The 19,272-nt window shown below is 38.1% G+C and overlaps 1 protein-coding gene across 2 annotated transcripts in view; it reads left to right on the top strand.

Annotated features, from left to right (window-relative positions):
* Positions 1-19,272, top strand: part of LOC125237375 (lysine-specific demethylase RSBN1L) — a 47,913-nt gene that overhangs the window by 16,565 nt on the left and 12,076 nt on the right. For both annotated transcript variants that reach the window (XM_048144385.1, XM_048144384.1), the window contains exons 3-7: positions 34-228; positions 1,683-1,800; positions 2,473-2,661; positions 7,922-8,062; positions 16,668-16,804. In XM_048144385.1, coding sequence (XP_048000342.1) covers positions 34-228; positions 1,683-1,800; positions 2,473-2,661; positions 7,922-8,062; positions 16,668-16,804 — 780 coding nt within the window. The remainder of the gene's footprint in view (positions 1-33; positions 229-1,682; positions 1,801-2,472; positions 2,662-7,921; positions 8,063-16,667; positions 16,805-19,272) is intronic.

Consider the following 19,272-nt stretch of genomic DNA (forward strand, 5'->3'; position numbering starts at 1 on the left):
TTTATACATACATTTGTTTAATCTCCCATCCAGATCATCTCACTCATCCCGCCACTCGTCCTGCCACCACTGCCGCCGGCGAGCGAGGATCAAACGCGCGTCCATCGGCGTCCAGTGCCGCCGCCCCGCGCCCTCCGCCACCGCTACCGCCACCGCCACCGCTTTCACCCCAGCTTTAGTCGACCCGAGGGATGAGAACCCTACTCTCAAAGGACTTAAGTATCACAGGTTAGTACATTCATCCTGTAGAACAGTTTTAGGTGGTAATTTTGGTTTGAAAAAACTGTAAAATGGCATGTGAGTCTATAAGCGTCCAAGCCGTCTCCGCTGCCGACACCGCTTTCACCCCAGCTTTAGTCGACCCGAGGGATGAGAACCCTACACTCAAAGCACTTAAGTATCACAGGTTAGTACATTCATCCTGTAGAACAGTTTTAGGTGGTAATTTTGGTTTGAAAAAACTGTAAAAAGGCATGTGAGTCTATAAGCGTCCAAGCCGTCTCCGCTGCCGACACCGCTTTCACCCCAGCTTTAGTCGACCCGAGGGATGAGAACCCTACTCTCAAAGGACTTAAGTATCACAGGTTAGTACATTCATCCTGTAGAACAGTTTTAGGTGGTAATTTTGGTTTGAAAAAACTGTAAAATGGCATGTGAGTCTATAGGCGTCCAAGCCGTCTCCGCAGCTTTAGTCGACCCGAGGGATGAGAACCCTACACTTAAGGGACTTCAGTATCACAGGTGAGTGAAATCATCTTGTAGTTTTTGGGTCGTAATTTGGTTAGAAAAACTGAAAAAAGGCATTTTGGACTACAATACTAGGTGAGTGATATAGTGAGTCTATAAGCGTGCAGTGCCGCCGCCTCGCGCCCGCCTCCGCCACCGCCACCGCTTTCACCCCAGCTTTAGTTGAGCCGAGGGATGAGAACCCTAAACTTAAAGGACTAAAATATCACAGGTGAGTCCTCAACCTAAGTGCGTTTTCATTTACCGATTCCATACATTACAGGCGCCATCTTGGATTTTCCCCATTGAAATCCTTCCGACATCCGATATCGGATCGGATAATGTGAAAACGGACTAAGGGTCTCCCCAAACCTATCGACGCGAAATCTGCTCTAGCCGACCAAAAATCGCTCGTTAGGTATGAAGACGCTTCTTTATCCGTACGCATGATAATGGGCTATTTTTTTTTTTCAAAGTTGTCCACCCCACTTTTTTTGTAACATGGGTATTTTTTTACGCGATTAATACTCAGAATCGCAAGGTCTTTCGATCCTGATAGGAGAATAAATTGTCCCAAGATTTCCATACATTTTTTCGAACCTTCCATTCCGTTACCGCCATACAAAATGTATGAAAAAATGGTAACGGAACGGAAAAAAAACTTTGGGACACTTTTTTTCTCCTATTAGAATTGAAAGAGCTCGCGATTCTGAGTGGAAACCACATAAAAATTTCCAAGTCCAAAAAAAAAATGGGGTGACAACTTTGAAAAAAAATGGCTCTAATACTAAACAAGCTATTTTTGGGCGGCGAAAGCCAATTCCGCGTCAATATGTTTGGGGAGACCCTAAGACGTAACTTAGGATCCGTTGAACTAGTTTTATTTGTAAGTTGCTTCTGATATAATAACGAGTGATCAAATTAATTGAAGTAAGTTAACAACCTATTTTTTTTAGGCTAATGCGGGTAGACACGCATCCAAACGGCGGCGCTAGTGTCGTCTATCTGCATCAGAGGGACGTCGATATGTTGTCCGCAAGCCAGCAAGAATCACTCGCCAAAGAATTTCTTAAGGTAAAATAAATTATTGAAGTGAATCTAATGCAACTTCCAACTGACATGACAGCGCTTAACAATCAGTCATTGTTACGTTTCGTGAAATGCCGCTGACTCAGCGCGTAACATTCTGTCGGTGCGCGTAACATTCGCTCAACGCGACTCACTCATTCAATTATTCACTCAGTCAGCGACAGAACAGAATGCCCAGAATGGTTTTGAATGGTGGAATGGTTGGTTGGAATGTCTGTGTTTTATTTTATGTTTAGATAGACGTAACTAAACGTGATGGTCACTTGACAAAATGTTTGAGGTTATGTTACTAAGTTTCACTTGGGCCATTTTTTTTTCAAAGTTGTCCACCCCACTTTTTTTGTAACATGGGTATTTTTTACGCGATTATTACTCAGAATCGCGAGGTCTTTCGATCCTGACAGGAGAAAAAAAATGTCCCAAGATTTCCATACATTTTTTCGAACCTTCCATTCCGTTACCGCCATACAAAATGTATGAAAGATTGGTAACGGAATGGGAAAAAAAACCTTGGGACACTTTTTTTCTCCTATTAGAATTGAAAGAGGTCGCGATTCTGAGTGGAAACCACCTAAAAATTTCCAAATCCAAAAAAAAGTAAGGTCCCACTTCTTCCGCGTGGAGGGACTTTACACTAATCAATAATTTGTCCCACAGCTAGTATTCTCGGAAGACAGCGAGGGCTGGGCGCACCACGTGTGCGGCGTGGTGCGTGGCGCGGCCGGCGCCTTCCCGTGCCTGCTGCGGTACCTCTCCGACACACACGCCAACCTCACCGTCAAGGCTGGCGTCCTAGCCAGGGCCTCGGACATAGAGACTACCACCATCAGTCGGTATTACCAGCAGGTAACACACCTAAAGCACACTAAAATAAAGAGTACTGTCGTACAGTATAGCCACTCCATCTCAGTTACCGCCTGTCAAAAACGCGAACAATCGACCTGTCATATTTCACTCATACGAGCATGGTACGCGTTCACCTACACGAGCTTAGACTGTCTGCTAGGAACGCGCCCCTTTCATGTATTTCATCGCCAGTACTGACAATGTCAACATTATTCAGTGACGTCATCACTGTCATACATTGGGGATACCAGTCAATTTTCAAAGTTACTACCAAATCTACTAATACCCATTTGAACATATTTTTTAATTATACAAATCTTTGATTCATAATAATGACATTATAATTATTTTCCAATTCTTTGAAATATATCGAAACCCTAGTTTGAATATAAGACTAAAATAATATAAGAAGTTATAAAGTAAGGTAATATACAGATAAAAATACTACTACTATGGTAACCTCATTTTAACACTGGCCACACGTGCGAGAGGGATACCAGCCCAAACAATGCCCTCTCATGTGGACCGTTTTCGCTAGTTTATCTCGAGAAATTCGCGCCCATTATGTGCTAGCCCTGCAGGTAAGACATCTCCCGAATCCCCCAGATTCCCTCTATTCTTTGTTCTTTCTTTTCATTGCTAACACGGCTAAAACTGGATGTGTGTTTGTTCGTAACGGCCATCAGGCTGCTTACCATCATCCCTGGTGAGCCCTGTAAGCTCTAGGACGGCAGGTGCTCCGACACTGGTAAAGGCCCGGCTAGGGTTGCAAAAAAAAACGGTTTTTTTTCTGGCTTGAAAAAAAAACATGAAAAAAAACCGTGGAAAAAACAGTTTTTTTTCTGGAGTATGTTTTTTTTCTAAAGTACGAAATCTCAAAATTTGCAAAGTAGTTAATACTTTTATACGGTTTTTTAGACTTAATGTTAACTATTAAACGAATTTAATCAAATAACTTTAATTTCTGGTCTTATAAAAGTAACATTTACGAAATCTGTAGTTGGTGGTTATCACTATTTACTGTTGGCAACACCACCGCCTCTCCACGCTACACGCAGCATCGGGGATTCCCCAATAAACGTTTGTAGTCCGTTGCTTCTGGAAAGTTATGTATGAAAATGTTGGCATAATTAATGGAAGATTTTTTTTGATTGGGATATGTACATTACAGGCCGAAGTTATTTTTCATCAACCCTCCCCATCCCTCCCCCCTCTGCGTCACCCCTCTTCCCCCCCTTAAATAGCCGAAAATGCGGTTTTTCGCGATTTCTGACAAAACCGTTGTAGATACAGAAAAAGCGTGTAGGAAAAAAGTAATCCTTGATAAATTTACTACAAATCGTTCATTGACAATTTGGTTCTAGCACTTATAGGTTTCGCGTGATCCATCACGAAAGTTGGTCCTTTACTGCAATTTTCTTTAGTGAATGTTAAGTTTTCTCCCAAATTGCTTACGAAATCTGTTTGATATTACCAAGGACCATTTAATACTAGACTGATATAGCCCATACAAAAAAGCGTACCCCTGAAAAAAGCTTAGTTTTTGCTGTAAAACTAGATGGCGTTGTTTCGTAACCCGGGAGTGGAAAAAAACATATTTTCACACATATTTTTACTTGTTTTTATATTATACTATGAATAACTATCAAAAAACTTTATTTTAATATCAAAATATTGGCTCAAAACACAATTTTTACAAATTATATTTTTTGGTCGGCCTCGACGTAGTTGTGATCGCTTCGCTGGCTAAGTTTGTTCGCATGTTGTCTAATTATTGCCAAATAAAATGACTAGATGACGTTGGTGGACTAGGAAAATGTCACATCCGTTTCGTTGTTCATTAATATAATATACTTAGTGATAATAAACCTATATGTTGAGCTCAAATACGTTCAACAAAACGCAATCATTGTGCCAACAGATGTTACATCTGACATCCATGTCACATCACAAATGTCATTGTATGATTTATTGAATATTCATAATATGGATATTAAATATTTTAGAATCGCAGTAGCAATGCGAGTAGAGATACAGAATTAATAACGGTATAAATTAATAATTGTATGACCAATGACCTCATACATAAATTTACCAGTTTAGGTGACAGAAGGCGAATCCAATTTGTAAACATTAAATGTGCTAAGGAAAAGAATCTTTCCGATTTTCAACGGGACACGGCTGAAGGGGCGAGCTGGTTTCGACTGCGCCCATGCATCTCAATTGTCCAGAAAGTTCATTCGAAGATCATTTTGCTTATAATAATCTGAGTAATCACAGTGAACGGTTTGACAGTATTTCAACTAACATGTAGAGAGACTTGCTAGCTTCGTCGGTCAGGCTTCGTCTTGGACACAACGCGGATAGTTCAGCGTTTCTTGTATGTCACTCCGAGCACCCTGACCATCGGCAGCGTAGGCCATGCACTGGCCGACTAGGTGTGGCACTTTGGATTACGTTTTTATAATAAATTAATGATAGTTTGTATTGTTTTGGTAATATATTTTCTACTCGTATACTACTCGTTTGGTACTCGTATAAACCTAAACTCTGACATAATTAATAATTCATGAGACTAAATTTAATGCGTTTTCACATTATCCGATCCGATATCAGATGTAGGACTGATACCCCATACATTACAGGCGCTATCTTGAATTTTTTTCCAATGAAATCCTTCCGACATCCGATATCGGATCGGATAATGTGAAAACGGACTAAGACTACCTACCTAGATACCTTGTTAGTGTTATATACCTATGCCTATGTATATCCCACCAAAAACATTCTGTAAAAAATAGCCGTCTCGATGGAGCTGCTTGTTTATCTCTAAAAAGTAATGAAATCTACATAAAGTTCCTTACTGCGATTTCTTTATTATTATTATAGTTAACTAGCCTTTGCCCGCGGCTTCGATCGCGTTAAATTCGAAAATCTCTCCACAAACTTCCATCCTCCATTATAAGGAAGTGGGGGGATATAAAAAGAGACAAAAAGTAGCCTATGTCACTTTCCATCCCTTCAACTATCTCCACTTAAAAAATCACGTCAATACGTCGCTCCGTTTTGCCGTGCAAGATGGACAAACAAACAGACACACACACTTTCCCATTTATACTTGACGTGACTTGGCCGTTGAAGTGTAGCGGTGCTGGCGACAGATTGGTGCAATGGTGTCATGGAGCACCTGGTTATAAACTTCTTTATATCCTTGTGTACAAAGAAGTTTATAAGTTTCATATTCGATGGTCCGAGCTTAAGGTTCGTAAAGCCATGAAGCCGAGCTGATAATCATTGACGCTAAACGCCGATCGAAACGCAGTCTGAAGTGGGCGATAGACGTACGATACGAGCAAGTATGCGTACTTATGGCTCGACGACCTTTTTCGATTATGTGTCACCGTAAGTGCGTTTTCACATTATCCGATCCGATATCGGATATCGGACCGATAATCCATACATTACAGGCGCCATCTTGGATTGTTTCTATTGAAATCCTTCCGACATCCGATATCGGATCGGATAATGTGAAAACGGTCTAAGTACGCGTAAAAACCGCCGCGCATAGTAGTCGACCATCCAACGCGTACTTGCTCGTACGCCTATCACCCACTTGACGTCGCGCAGACACTTTATGGAAAGAGCGGGTTTTCGACAACTACCAATAAGATTTTAGACATTCAAAAATCTTCAATAATACTCAACTGTTTCGGTCGCACTCGTTCACATATAGGATAGGATTGGTGTGAGCGAGACGGCCAGGAGATTGATTGTCAACATGATATCTATCATAAACACCGTTCGAAATGGCCTCATTAAAATCTAAATTTTAAATATATTGAAAGTAATATTACTAATCATTGACGTCACGCTCAAAATGAAAGAGATAGAAAATTTGACAGTATGGTACTCTTTTGCATGATTGTCATAATTCAAAATAAGAACGATGGCTTGCGTTGTAAACAGGGACTGAAACATGACACGGGCCCCTAGCGTCATCTATATACTTTTCACTGTATCACTTGTAATGCCGTTGAACTACCGCGTGCGTATTTAAAAAAAAACGACATTTTTATTTAAATGACACTCTTAGTGACATCTAGTGACATAGATTTACGGCTGCCAACGGGGTACGGTATTTAGTATGGACTCTGCTGGTCCTTTATAATCGTCCTTGATATTACTAAAATATTATAAACTGAAAATGAATTTCAGGGGGAAAAATCACTACAATGGATGGGACTTGAACTCACGGCTACTGGATTGATACTCCAGGGCTCTACCAACAGCTACCAAAAGCTCATCCCCAGTCATAGATACACTATATAGATCAATGGTACTCCTAGCGACTACTACCGTGAAAATATTACGTCTTAAATAGTTACTGGAATTCCAAGACATATTGGAAATTCCACCCATGGTAGTGATTTTTCCCCCTTAATTTTATTTTAGTCATGCGTTACAATATTTTAGTTATATCAAACAAATTTCGACGATTTCGTATGCATTTTGGGCGAAAACTTAACATTCACTAAAGAAGATTGCAGCAAAGGACCAACTTTCGTGACGGATCACGCGTCAACTATAAGTGCTAGAACCAAAGTGTTAATGAATGATTTGTAGTAAATTTATTAAGGATTACTTCGTTCCTACGCGCTTTTTCTGTATCTTTAACAGTTTTGTCAGAAATCGAGAAAAACCGCATTTTCGGCACTTTAAGGGAGGGTAGAGGGGTGACGCAGAGGAGGGAGGAGTGGGGAGGGTTGGTGAAAAATAACTTCGGTCTATAACGTACATATTTCAATTTAAAAAAACCTTCCATTAATTATGCCGTAATTTTAGCTAATTTCCCCCTGCTATTGTATACTGAATGTTAATTGAATTAAAATGTACGTTATTGTTATTGAAACACGTTACAACTCACGAAAAACCGTTATTGTCGTATTATTTGTTCATCTGAAAAAAAACCATATTTAGAAAAAAAAAAACCATGGTGCTCGGTTTTATTTAATGTTTTTTTTTCACAATTCTGAAAAAAAAACATTTGGTTTTTTTTCTATTTACAACCCTAGGCCCGGCGCAGAATGTCATTAATGCTCGCATGGCGTGTAATGCGGCCTGCGCTCCTACTGCAGGACAGACCGTGCAGGCCTTTACCGGTAACAGGAGAACCACAGTGGGGTGAAACAAATGGCACCGAGTAAAATAGAGCAACATAAAATTATCATAAATTGTTCAACCATGTTTTTTTTGTTTTTAGGTGCAACAGTCATACGCGGCAGGAACGTTTCGCTGCGGGCCGCTACACCAGATCTCACTGGTCGGCACCGTGCATGAAGAAGTGGGTGGCTACTTCCCTGACATGCTGAGAATGCTGGCCGCTAACCCTTTTCTCAATCTGGTGAGCCCTAATATTCATACTGGATGATTATATGTAAATAGGCTAGTTTCCTACTAGTCAAATCAGCTTTTTTTTAAGAACTGTCAAAACGATATGCTAATATGGAATTACTATGAAATACTGAGGAGTGACGTCACGGTCAATTCATTTACTTTATATTACTATCTTTGACTTATTAAATAGAAATTATATTTAAAAATAACTTCTGCCCATATTTTTCTTCTAATTATGTGGTGCTTTATTTCGTTCACTTCGTAAAATATTTTATTTCAGGTGTAGGAAACTAGCCTATTATATTTGCGTCTCAAAGGTAACGTTTACATACAGTTATGTATATATGTAAGTGTGTTTGGTAAAACGCCCTACTTTGTCGGTTTCCATTAAAGCGAGATTTACTTGTATCTTTACATGAATAAACTGACGAAGCGGCTTTATAGCAATCGACAAAGTGGGACGTTTTTCCATGCACACTCACATATAACTGTTCAGGTTAAGAAAGTTGTCTGCTTCGTACATTTTAGCTATCTAAACTTGGCATTTGTGTTATGAAGGACAGATTCTTCATGATTTCGTGGTTGATCTCATAGTAAAAGTCGCTCAATATGACCCGTTAATTATTTGAAATACATTTTTTCGCGGCATTTTGCTGTATTACAGATTATAAGTTAAGTTGGGATTATAAGTTAAATTGTACACGATACAATTTGGTGCCGTGACCAGGATACTCGACTCGTTATAAACCAACTAGCTTTTGCCCGCGGCTTCGCTCGCGTTAAATTCTAAAATTGCGGAATGATCCACACAAACGTCCACCTCCCCCATTTTTGAGAAGGGGGGGGGGTTAGAAAAAGACAAAAAGTAGCCTATGTCACACGTCATTCCGTCGCTCCGTTTTGCCGTGAAAACAGACACACACACTTTCCCATTTATTATATTAAGTATAGATAAACACCGATTTTATTATTGACGACTGGTCTGGCCTAGACCGTAATGACCCTGCCTGCCGGTCCTGGGTTCGAATCCAGGTAAGGGCATTTATTTGTGTGATGAGCACAGATATTTGTTCCTGAGTCATGGATGGTTTCTATGTATAGGTATATTTATCTATATGAGTATGTATATCGTCGCTAGGCACCTATAGCACAACAGGGTGTCCACTTTCTGGAAAGTCAGGGAAAGTCAGGGAAAAGTCAGGGAAGCTCATAGTGGTCATGGAAAGTCAGGGAAATGATTTGGAGGTCAGGGAAAAACTTGGCACCAAGAAAAAAAATCTAAAAGTATTTAAAAATAATATGATTTCTTGGGTTGACCACATCCATGACAGCAAAGATCGATTCCCGGTAGTGATTTTAACCCTTAGAGTCACTTTGTATATCATGCTATACAAAACAAATAAAAAAATAAATAGGGTACTGCGCCAATGTTTAAGGCGATATATTTCCGTAGACGCTGCGCGCACTCGTTTTTTGAAGCCGTTAAAAACATAGGAAAACGCAACGGAAAAATCTGAAAACGATATATGTTAAATTTCAGGATCTGGTGAGTATGTTATGGAGTTGAACAACATGAATTTTACAACTTCGCTCGATAGAAAATGACTCCAAAGTTACCTCTTCTCTTAACAATAAATCGTTCCCATGGCTATGATAAGAACTTTTTTGACTTGTTTTTTACTTCAATATATAGGTAATAAGATTATCTAGACGAATCTGATGAGTTTGTGCCGGTAGCGTCATTAAAATAATATAATATTTACCAAATACTACCAAATCCGCAAAGGAAAGATGGAACAACTATGAACCCAATTTTAAGACCTGTTACTAATCCTGTTTTTGCAAAAAAAAACTTTTATTGAAAATTGTTTTGAAATTGAAAACATTTTCGATGGCACTTATGGCCTCTTCAGTCGCGCGGCGGCGCTTTCAGAGGATGGACCTGTGTCAGTTTTCTCCGCGTGGTCACGTGTCATTGAAGCAATGGGGAACAAAGCTTTGAGGAGGCAGAAAAAATAATTGCGTGCTAGAAAACAAATAAACAAAGAAAATTCTAATCAAAGCCCGTGAAAAGGTAAGAAAATGATAATTTATATACACGTAAGTATTTCATTTTCATATGATGTTATCAAGTGACATTTACTATATCTAAACATCATAGATTTTAGAAACCCCTAGATGACGGGTCTGTGACGTCATTACAGCACAACTTTTCCACTTAGAAAATATATGACTGATGTCCAGCTAGTGAACAAACTTACGCAAAATTTTCATAAAAATATTGAATTGTTCGAAAGAAAAGGCGGCGGTAGGTACAGTACTGACTGATTGAAGATCAGGTACCGTAGGTATTTCTGTCTTTCAAAATTTGGTATAAGGTTAATTAGATCGTGCTACCCTCCGTCTATATTTTTTCTGTGTCTATGCCAAACATGTGGCCAGCCTGACAGAAATTTTGTTTGACAACTGTCGCCATTTTTCCACAGTAGTTAAAAGATTTCAGTATTATAACTTCTCAATAAATTTTGATGAAAGTCCATAATCATACATTGATAAAGCTGGACAATTTTTTTTTTTTTTATTTGGTGGGTATGATTACGGTACTTGATATTTAAAGATATTTGTCTAATTTGCAAGATTATATGAATCCTTCAACAAGCTGTCTGACTCCTTTGACAATAGTTGATACTTGATATGAATATTACTTGAGAATTCAAGGTAGGCATTCTTTTCTTGAAGCATTTTGTCGTTCTTCTGAATCCTCGAATTTTGGGTCTGGTTTAAACCAGATAAATATAATTGTCAGGATATGATATCAATAGCAACTTTATTAAATAGACTAAGTTTCAATTGCATAGTTTTCATACTTTAGATTTTATTCATATCTTAATATAAATAGCACAGATTTCATCAGTGACTGGCTGAGTGACTTCATCATGTTTGAAGTTGTAGGTTCATAAACAACAAGAATAAAATTCGAAAGTTTGGCATATATACTGCTTTTTAAAAGTCTTTCAATATGAAAAAGAAAAAGCGTTATTTATTCACGACTGACAAATTTTATGTGTCTTTTTAAACAACAGTGACATGACATAATATCTTTTTACATAAAGTCTATGGTCAAAGAAGCTGATGGTTACTGTGTTCTGTTAACAATAGGTTTATAAGAAAAAACTTCTACATAAAGTAGAAAACACGCCGAGATGTTAATCTTTCCCCTCCTCCCGCCTCCCCATTTTTATGTCCCCATTATCAGTTTTTTTATATATTCAGGAAAACCGTAAAAGCTACGGTTATGATGTTTAATAACTTAAAAAAAATATGAAAAAAATCACAAAAGTAGAACTTTATAAAGAATTTCTAGGAAAATTATTTTGAACTTGATAGGTTCAGTAGTTTTTGAGAAAAATACGGAAAACTACGGAACCCTACACTGAGCGTGGCCCGACACGCTCTTGGCCGGTTTTTTTTTTCGTGGTTTCAGCATTGGACCCTTAATAAAAGTTGTTCATAATGACATCAAAAGTCACTATGCAAAGTTTGAATGGTCCTTTTCATTTCACCCTGTCGATCTGTAGCTAAGTGCGATTACTAAGAAGTTTCGACGATGGCAGTTGGAGAATCCGAAAAAATCGATAAAATTGATTGTACCTTAGGGACGTCCTTAAAAGCGACGACAATGCTGACCAAACATACTGTAACTATAAATCATTCGTATTACTTACACAAATGATGAAACCTAATAAAGAAAAATAAGGCGGTGATCGTTTACTATCAGGCGATACAGCTGCTCATTTGCCTCCTATTTCATGAAAAAACTAAGAAAGCCCAGTTAAAATACGGCGATCATTATACTGCGATCCGTCTGTGTCATGCTGCCGCGCGAATTTGAGTTCCCGTGTGCGACAAACGAACAGAGCCGCGCGGGCGGGGCGGCCCGGACGCCGCGCACCTCACCCCCTTGGTTTGGTTAGTTTGACAGATCATCTCGCCTTAAAGAGGAATGACTTTTGTAGTACAATTTATAAAGGTGGGTAGAATTTGCATTAAAATACCTTGACGTGTATTAGTGCTCGATAATAACACAATTGGACGAATTGTGCGACCATGAGAAAATCTTTGCGGAGTCATAAGGTAAATTAACATAATTTAATAAAATTTCTTAGAATTCAACCAAAGAAAGCAGTGCCCTTTATGGGAATGATAATAACCTATCTTTCAATGCAATATTTTTGTGTCGGATATATTGTAGTTACGTTTTATTGTCATATTTCCAACACGGTTTAGTATACTATACGTTGCCAACACTCCTGTGAATGAAGTCTGATTTGTTCCGTATGGCATACTATACGTTGCGACTACCACTCTAAATAACTTTAAAACTGTTTATAGTGTTATTATACTTATCAATACCTATGTTTAATTGCAAACCCAGGCAAAACTGCATTTTAATGGCCTCAATACAAAGAGCCCATCATTTTATGGGAATTTGCCTATTCGCGTAGGCTACAAAATGGAAATCAAGATTCCCGGTTTGTAGCCGGTTACGAACTGGGCCAGCGTGGTACCGTTTGGTTACTAAGTTTTCTAACTGGCTACAGAACGGGAATATAGAATTCCCTATTTGTAGCTGGTTACGTATTGGGCCCGAGTTAGGTACTGATCGGAATTTCTACCAAATAAAAGCTAAGACGGTGTAGATACGGACAGACGAACAGAGCGAACTATAAGGGTTCCTATAGTCAACCTAGTTGATTACGAAACCCTAAAAAATTACTCAATGTCAGCATTATTTGAATAAATCATGTGTTCATGACGGTAATAAATTCTCATTTTGTAACCATTTTTTTCCCGTTTGGAAGCTGGTTACCAACCATGGCTATAAGAATCGGTAATGATTTAGTCTCATTTTGTAACCAGTTTCAACACGGGATGCTTTTTCCCGTTTCGAAGCTGGTTACCAAACGTGGTTACAAATCGGTAACGGGAAAGTCCTAATTTGAAGCCAGTTACGAAGTGGGATTTTTTTCCCGTTTCCCGGTTACCAAGTTTTAGTCACGAAACGGTACTAAAGGACAAACTGTTAGTCATTCATTACAATCGCCACGGGAGGGGTGGATATCACAGCTAAGCTGATAGCATTGTATAGTACCGAAATTAATTTCCATGCGTTATGAATAATTTGAGAAAAAATATTTAAGTACAACCTTAAATATTTTTTCTCAAATTATTGATATAGTTACGTGTATCAATAACGCATGGCTTCTGAGACGACGTCACTTATAAACTGGCTAATATAAAGAAACAAAATGACCGCCTGAAAAAAATCCGTTATGAACGGTCAGGCAAGTAGAAAATGCACGAAATGTGATGTGCATTTGTGCTACGTGAAGACAAGAAACTGCTTTGTTACTTACCATCGCATTACATAGGAAGTATAGTATTGCTTAGAATAGTATACATATACCCAGGATCGTTTTTTGTTGAGTTGTTGACAACGTATATTATTCTAGTACCTGGGCGACCGAGCTTCGCTCGTTATTCTATTTTATTTCTTGTGTTTTTTACATGACAGACCTACCACTACCTTATAAATAGTACTGAGATAACGGAAGAAGCTTAAAATTCGTAATAATAATTAAAACACTTAATGAATACGTAACTTTTGTCACCCGCGAATCATAAGATTCATAAGTTAGTCAATGTTTGTTGTTTCGTATCCTTGACCTGTGTCGCCATCTAGTTTTATCATAAATAGTACTTAAATCGAGCGAAAGAATTCTGTCTTAACAACTCAACTACTCCACACGAGATGGCGCGCGTTTTGCCACGAAAGCTCAAATAGAGATGGCGGTATGTGCCTATTATTTCCGGATAATTCTAGAATGTAATAGCACATCTGTTTGAAGTATTGAGTTATAAAGTAGTACTGAGATAATAGAAGAAGCTTAAAATTCGTAATCATAATTAAAACACTTAATGAATACGTAAGTGTTGTCACCCGCGAATCATAAAATTCATAAGTTAGTCAATGTTTGTTATTTTGTATCCTTGACCTGTGTCGCCATCTAGTTTTATCATAAATAGTACTTACATCGACCGAAAGAATTCTTTCTTAACAACACAACTACTCCACACGAGATGGCGCGCGTTACACCACAAAAGGGGCCGTCCATAAATTACGTCATTCTAAATTAGGGGGGGGGGTTTGGTCTGCGGATGACGGTAAATGATAGATGGGGGGGGGGGGGGGGGGGGTGTTTCGAAATTGACGTCATTCTTATTTATTTATTTATAGTTTATTTTTCACGTACAAAAAGATTATTTCTAAAAAGAAATTTCTTCCAGCACACCTAGTAAGTGAGACTGCAAATGTGAGAGGCGGCTAAGGCGCATACAATACTAAAATAACTCAAATACTAAAATTACTTTAAGTAAAAATAATAAAAGATGATTCTATAACCAAGTGTTTTAATCATATATGTAATACCCTATTTTTCTCAAATCTGCAATGTTTTATTTTGTCAAACTGGTAATGACGTCAATTTTGGGAGAAGGGGGGGGGTCATTAAGATATGACGATAGGATGATTATAGGGGGGGGGGGGGTCTAAAATCTGAAAAAATCGATGACGTAATTTATGGACGGCCCCAAAGATCAAATAGTGAATTTTCTATTTGTGTTAAGTATTCTTTTCATTAATATGAAATGACTTGAAAAAATTATAACACCTCGCCCGCGAATTATAAGTTACTTAATGTTTGTTGTTTCGTATACGACGCCTTGATCTGTGTCGCCATCTAGTCTTTATAATAAATAGTACTTACATCGACCGAAATAATTCTATCTTAACAATACAACTACTGCACACGAGATGGCGCGCGAAGAAAAACGCATGAAAACTCGAAAATTCGCGTTTTCCGGGACCAAAGGATAAGCTAGATCGATTTTTCACCTCCGAAAACCCCCACATAACAAATTTCAGCGAAATCGTTAGAGCGGTTTCCGAGATCGTCGGTATGTATAAATAAATAAATAAATAAATATACAAGAATTGCTCGTTTAAAAGTATAAGATACGTAGATTATTTAGGTATTTACTAGTTATAGATTTTTTTTTGTATTTTTTACACTTACTTTGTCACTATAATAAATCTAAAAAAACATTTAAAAACTGCTTTACATTAAAAAAAAATGTTGCGACTCTAAGGGTTAAGGCAACTTAAAATTGTCACTTTAGACTTTTCATTACAAGTATAGTACCTGGCCTCCATCCCAGTGATTGCTAATGAGAGATGTCAGAGATATCTTCATCCTCTAGCTGACCTTAATTTATCCAGCCCAAAATCGTAAATGCGGAAAAATCCAGATTTTTTTTACATTACGTGCCCAACCCACATATTCCAAAATGGCGAAGGGGGTCAGGAATAAATTCAGTTATTGTGATTCAGATTAACTGGAAAGTTGCACCACAATGTCACCATGTACAACATTCATAATTTGCTAGGGTGATGTGAAAACGACAGACAAAGTTACGTCGCTGTTCAAATTCTAAGTAAGTATCTATCCGACAATCCAAAGCGGAGTTCCTCATAAAGCCAATGGTCAAGACACATGGTAACGTCACATAGAGGCGCAATTTTGTATGAGTCAAAGGAGCATAGGAGGATAATAAGCGTGATGATGAGAGAACTTCAAAACACTTGGAAACCTAAAGGCATGTAGTGGCAAAACACCTAAATGGGCATCCCGACGCTGACAACAAAGAAAAAATTTCGCGCTCGCTTCGCTCGCGTTTACTATTTTCCATTTCATCAATTTTAATTCCCTTTATTTTTCGTGAAAGTTTCATGAAATTTAAGATTTTTTGGAAAGTTTCCGCAACTTGCTCATAACTACTCTGCTCTGATAGACTCCATTTTGTTTCCTATGTTAATATGTTATGTACATAATAACTACTATCAGCCCCAGAGGGACGTATAAAAGGAGAAAAAATTTCGCGCTCGCTGCGCTCGCGATGTTTTTTTCTAGCGTAAATTACCCAAGGGCGCCGAAACTCAAACTCGCCCTACCCTGATAGAGTGCACGGGCCGGTACTGGTACATCCAAAAGTAAATGGCGATAGCTACCAACTACAGTTCGTTAATGTTAGTTTTATAAAACCAGAAACTAAAGTTTGATAGTTAACATAAAGATAAAAAAACCGTAGGTATAAATTTTAATATTTCGTACTTTAGAAAACAAACATATTCCAGAAAAAAAATTCTGTGACAGATGGTCAGACAGACGCACGAGTGATCCTATAAGGATTCCGTTTTTCCTTTTTGAGGTACGGCAAAAACTTTTTTTTCAGGTTTTTTTTTTTTTCAAGACAGAAAAAAACCGTTTTTTTTTTGCAACTCTAAGCAAAAGTGGTAATAGTTGAATGAAAATTTGGTCAGGGAAATTTTCTTAAATGGTCATGGAAAGTCAGGGAAAAGTCAGGGAATTTTTTTTGGGTTTAGTAGTGGACACCCTGCACAAGCTTTTCTTAGTTCGGGACTAGGTTGATCTGCGTAAGGTGTCCCCCGATATTTATTAATTAATTCATAATTGACTTCGGTCTGTTTCTAGACAATGCCCTGGGGCCCGATGTCCGCAGTGGAGATGGAGCCGCAAGAATCAAATGACGGGCCCATCCTGTGGATCCGACCAGGCGAGCAGCTTGTCCCCACGGCCGAACTCGGCAAAAGTCCAATCAAAAAACGACGGTAAGTTTAGACATCTTTGACTTTTGTGTGTAACCAGTGACTTTTTGCTTTCCTGCAACTGAACTATAGTTAAGTATGGAATACCTTTAAACGAGCAATTCTTGTATATTTGTATACTAGCTTTTACCCGCGGCTTCGCCCGCGTAATAAAAGTATTCATTAAGATTTTCATTTGGATCCGTAGGGACCGTAGGTTTCTCTGTAGGTATATTTATCTGCGATTATTTCGATTGCACGTAATACTTTTGCTTGCAATGATTGTAGAAATATTACACATCGACCACAGCGTAGGTAATTCTATATACGCTGGGGAAACCTTTATAAACATCCCACATAGCCCGTATTTCGACACTATGATCGGTGGGTAAAAAGTACTTTTTTCTATTATCCCTTACAATTTTTTACATTTTGCTTATACACGGTGTTTCCGGTATCACTCAAAACCTCAGACACCCCAACTGATTTTTATTTTTTTAAACTCATCTAGAGTATTCATCTTTTAATCTGATCGTTACTTTTTTCTTAATTGAATTTTTAATTTTCTGTACAGCTCTACTTGACTTTTAGCTCTACACTCAATAAAATAATTGCTAACTACCATCATAAACCATAAGACTATTTATTTGTGTACGTTACTGCAACGACATAAGGTTTACCAATAGACAGCTAAGATGTCACTGTAAAACACTTTAAAGCTTTGTCACAGTAAACTTCAAGTTGGACAGGTAATCGCAGTAAGCAAATAAACTCAATATTCAAAATGACAAGGTTGTAATTAGGTACGAGTTCAATTTGTTATGACTTATGATAAACATTAAGATTAAACTGACAAACAACGTCAAACTAGTAGCGGAAAAAATAATCGTCCAAGTAACCGGCCAGTATTAATACCCCTAAATACTGAAAAAAGGTAAACAACCTCTAGCAATGCGATATACACAATGTTGTATTACGAGTACAATAGAATGGGCACGTAAAAAATAACTAATAATACTAATTTAAATAAAAATATTACCCCCATCAAGATATAGCTCAATCGATTCTACTCTCGATTCTGAACAAACTGTTTTCAGGTTTTTAGTGTTAAGTGAAACACGGTGTATTTATCGCAAACGTAATCTTCAAGCAAGCAAACAACGATCGTCTTAGAGCACATCGATTGTAAGAGACCGCCGACCGATTATCCGTATCCCTCTAACGATACCCATATCCGTATCCGTATCCCTATCGTTATCGCTATCGCTAACGCTATCGCTATCGCTAACGCTATCGCTATCGCTGTCGCTATCGCTATCCCTATAGCTATCCCTATCGCTATCGCTATCCCTATCCCTAATATCCCTATCCCTAATATCCCTATCCCTAATATCCCTATCCCTTATCAAGATGTTTAATGATATAACACTTTAAGTTCTCGCGCTTTGTACACATATTTAAAGTCACATACAGGTCGAACGCGATTAATTAACATTAGTTTTACCTTTTTTTCCCAACGTTTCGGCCAGGTTGCACTGGCCGTGGTCGCGGAAGACTGACGTCCCAGCAAAATGTCACCGGAGATGTAAACAACACAAAACTACCCGATATTAATTTATATAAATGTTAGGGGTAGACAAATAAATATAATCTACCCGCTTTTAGTTAATGTTTATTTCCCACCATGTTTATTTTAAAGGTAAAAATAATGTTAATTAATCGCGTTCGACCTGTATGTGACTTTAAATATATGTTTAATGATTTCTTATCAAGTGCTAAAATATAAAGTTTCATGGTTTTATCTTTTAAAATTAAGAAATACCATACAAACTTCCAACCTCTTTTTCAACCCCTTCATCCCTTTTTTTCGAAATAAAAAGTAGCCTATGTTCTGTCTCAGGGTCTAAAGATTGTCTGTTCCAAATTTCATCAAAATCGGTTGCGTGGTTTAAGCGGGAAAGCGTAACAGACAGACAGACAGAGTTACTTTCGCATTTATAATATTAGTATGGATGGATGGATAAAATAGAACTATAAATAAATACCCGTGTGGTGACGGGTTAAGAATTTCACCACCCCCTTTCTTCCCGTGGGTGTCGTAGAAGTCGACTATGGGATATGGGTTAAATTGTGGCGTAGGCGAGAGGCTGGCAACCTGTCACTGCAATGTCACAATTTCGTTTTATTTCAACCCCTTTTTGCCAAGAGTGGCACTGAAACTTGAGTAGTTCATGTGCTCTGCCTACCCCTTTATGGGATACAGGCGTGATTGTATATATGATTGTATGTATAAATAAATATATGAGCTGCAAAAGTTCATGGCGAATTTACCAATGAATTCATTCATAATTTCATATAGTTTCATAGTCTCAGATAGTACATATTCCTCAAATGTGATGAGTATGACCTATACATACATACATACAATCACGCCTGTATCCCATAAAGGGGTAGGCAGAACACATGAAACTACTAAAGCTTCAGTGCCACTC

The sequence above is a fragment of the Leguminivora glycinivorella genome, chromosome 21 (genome assembly GCF_023078275.1).
Source record: "Leguminivora glycinivorella isolate SPB_JAAS2020 chromosome 21, LegGlyc_1.1, whole genome shotgun sequence".
Taxonomy (NCBI): Eukaryota; Metazoa; Arthropoda; class Insecta; order Lepidoptera; family Tortricidae; genus Leguminivora; species Leguminivora glycinivorella.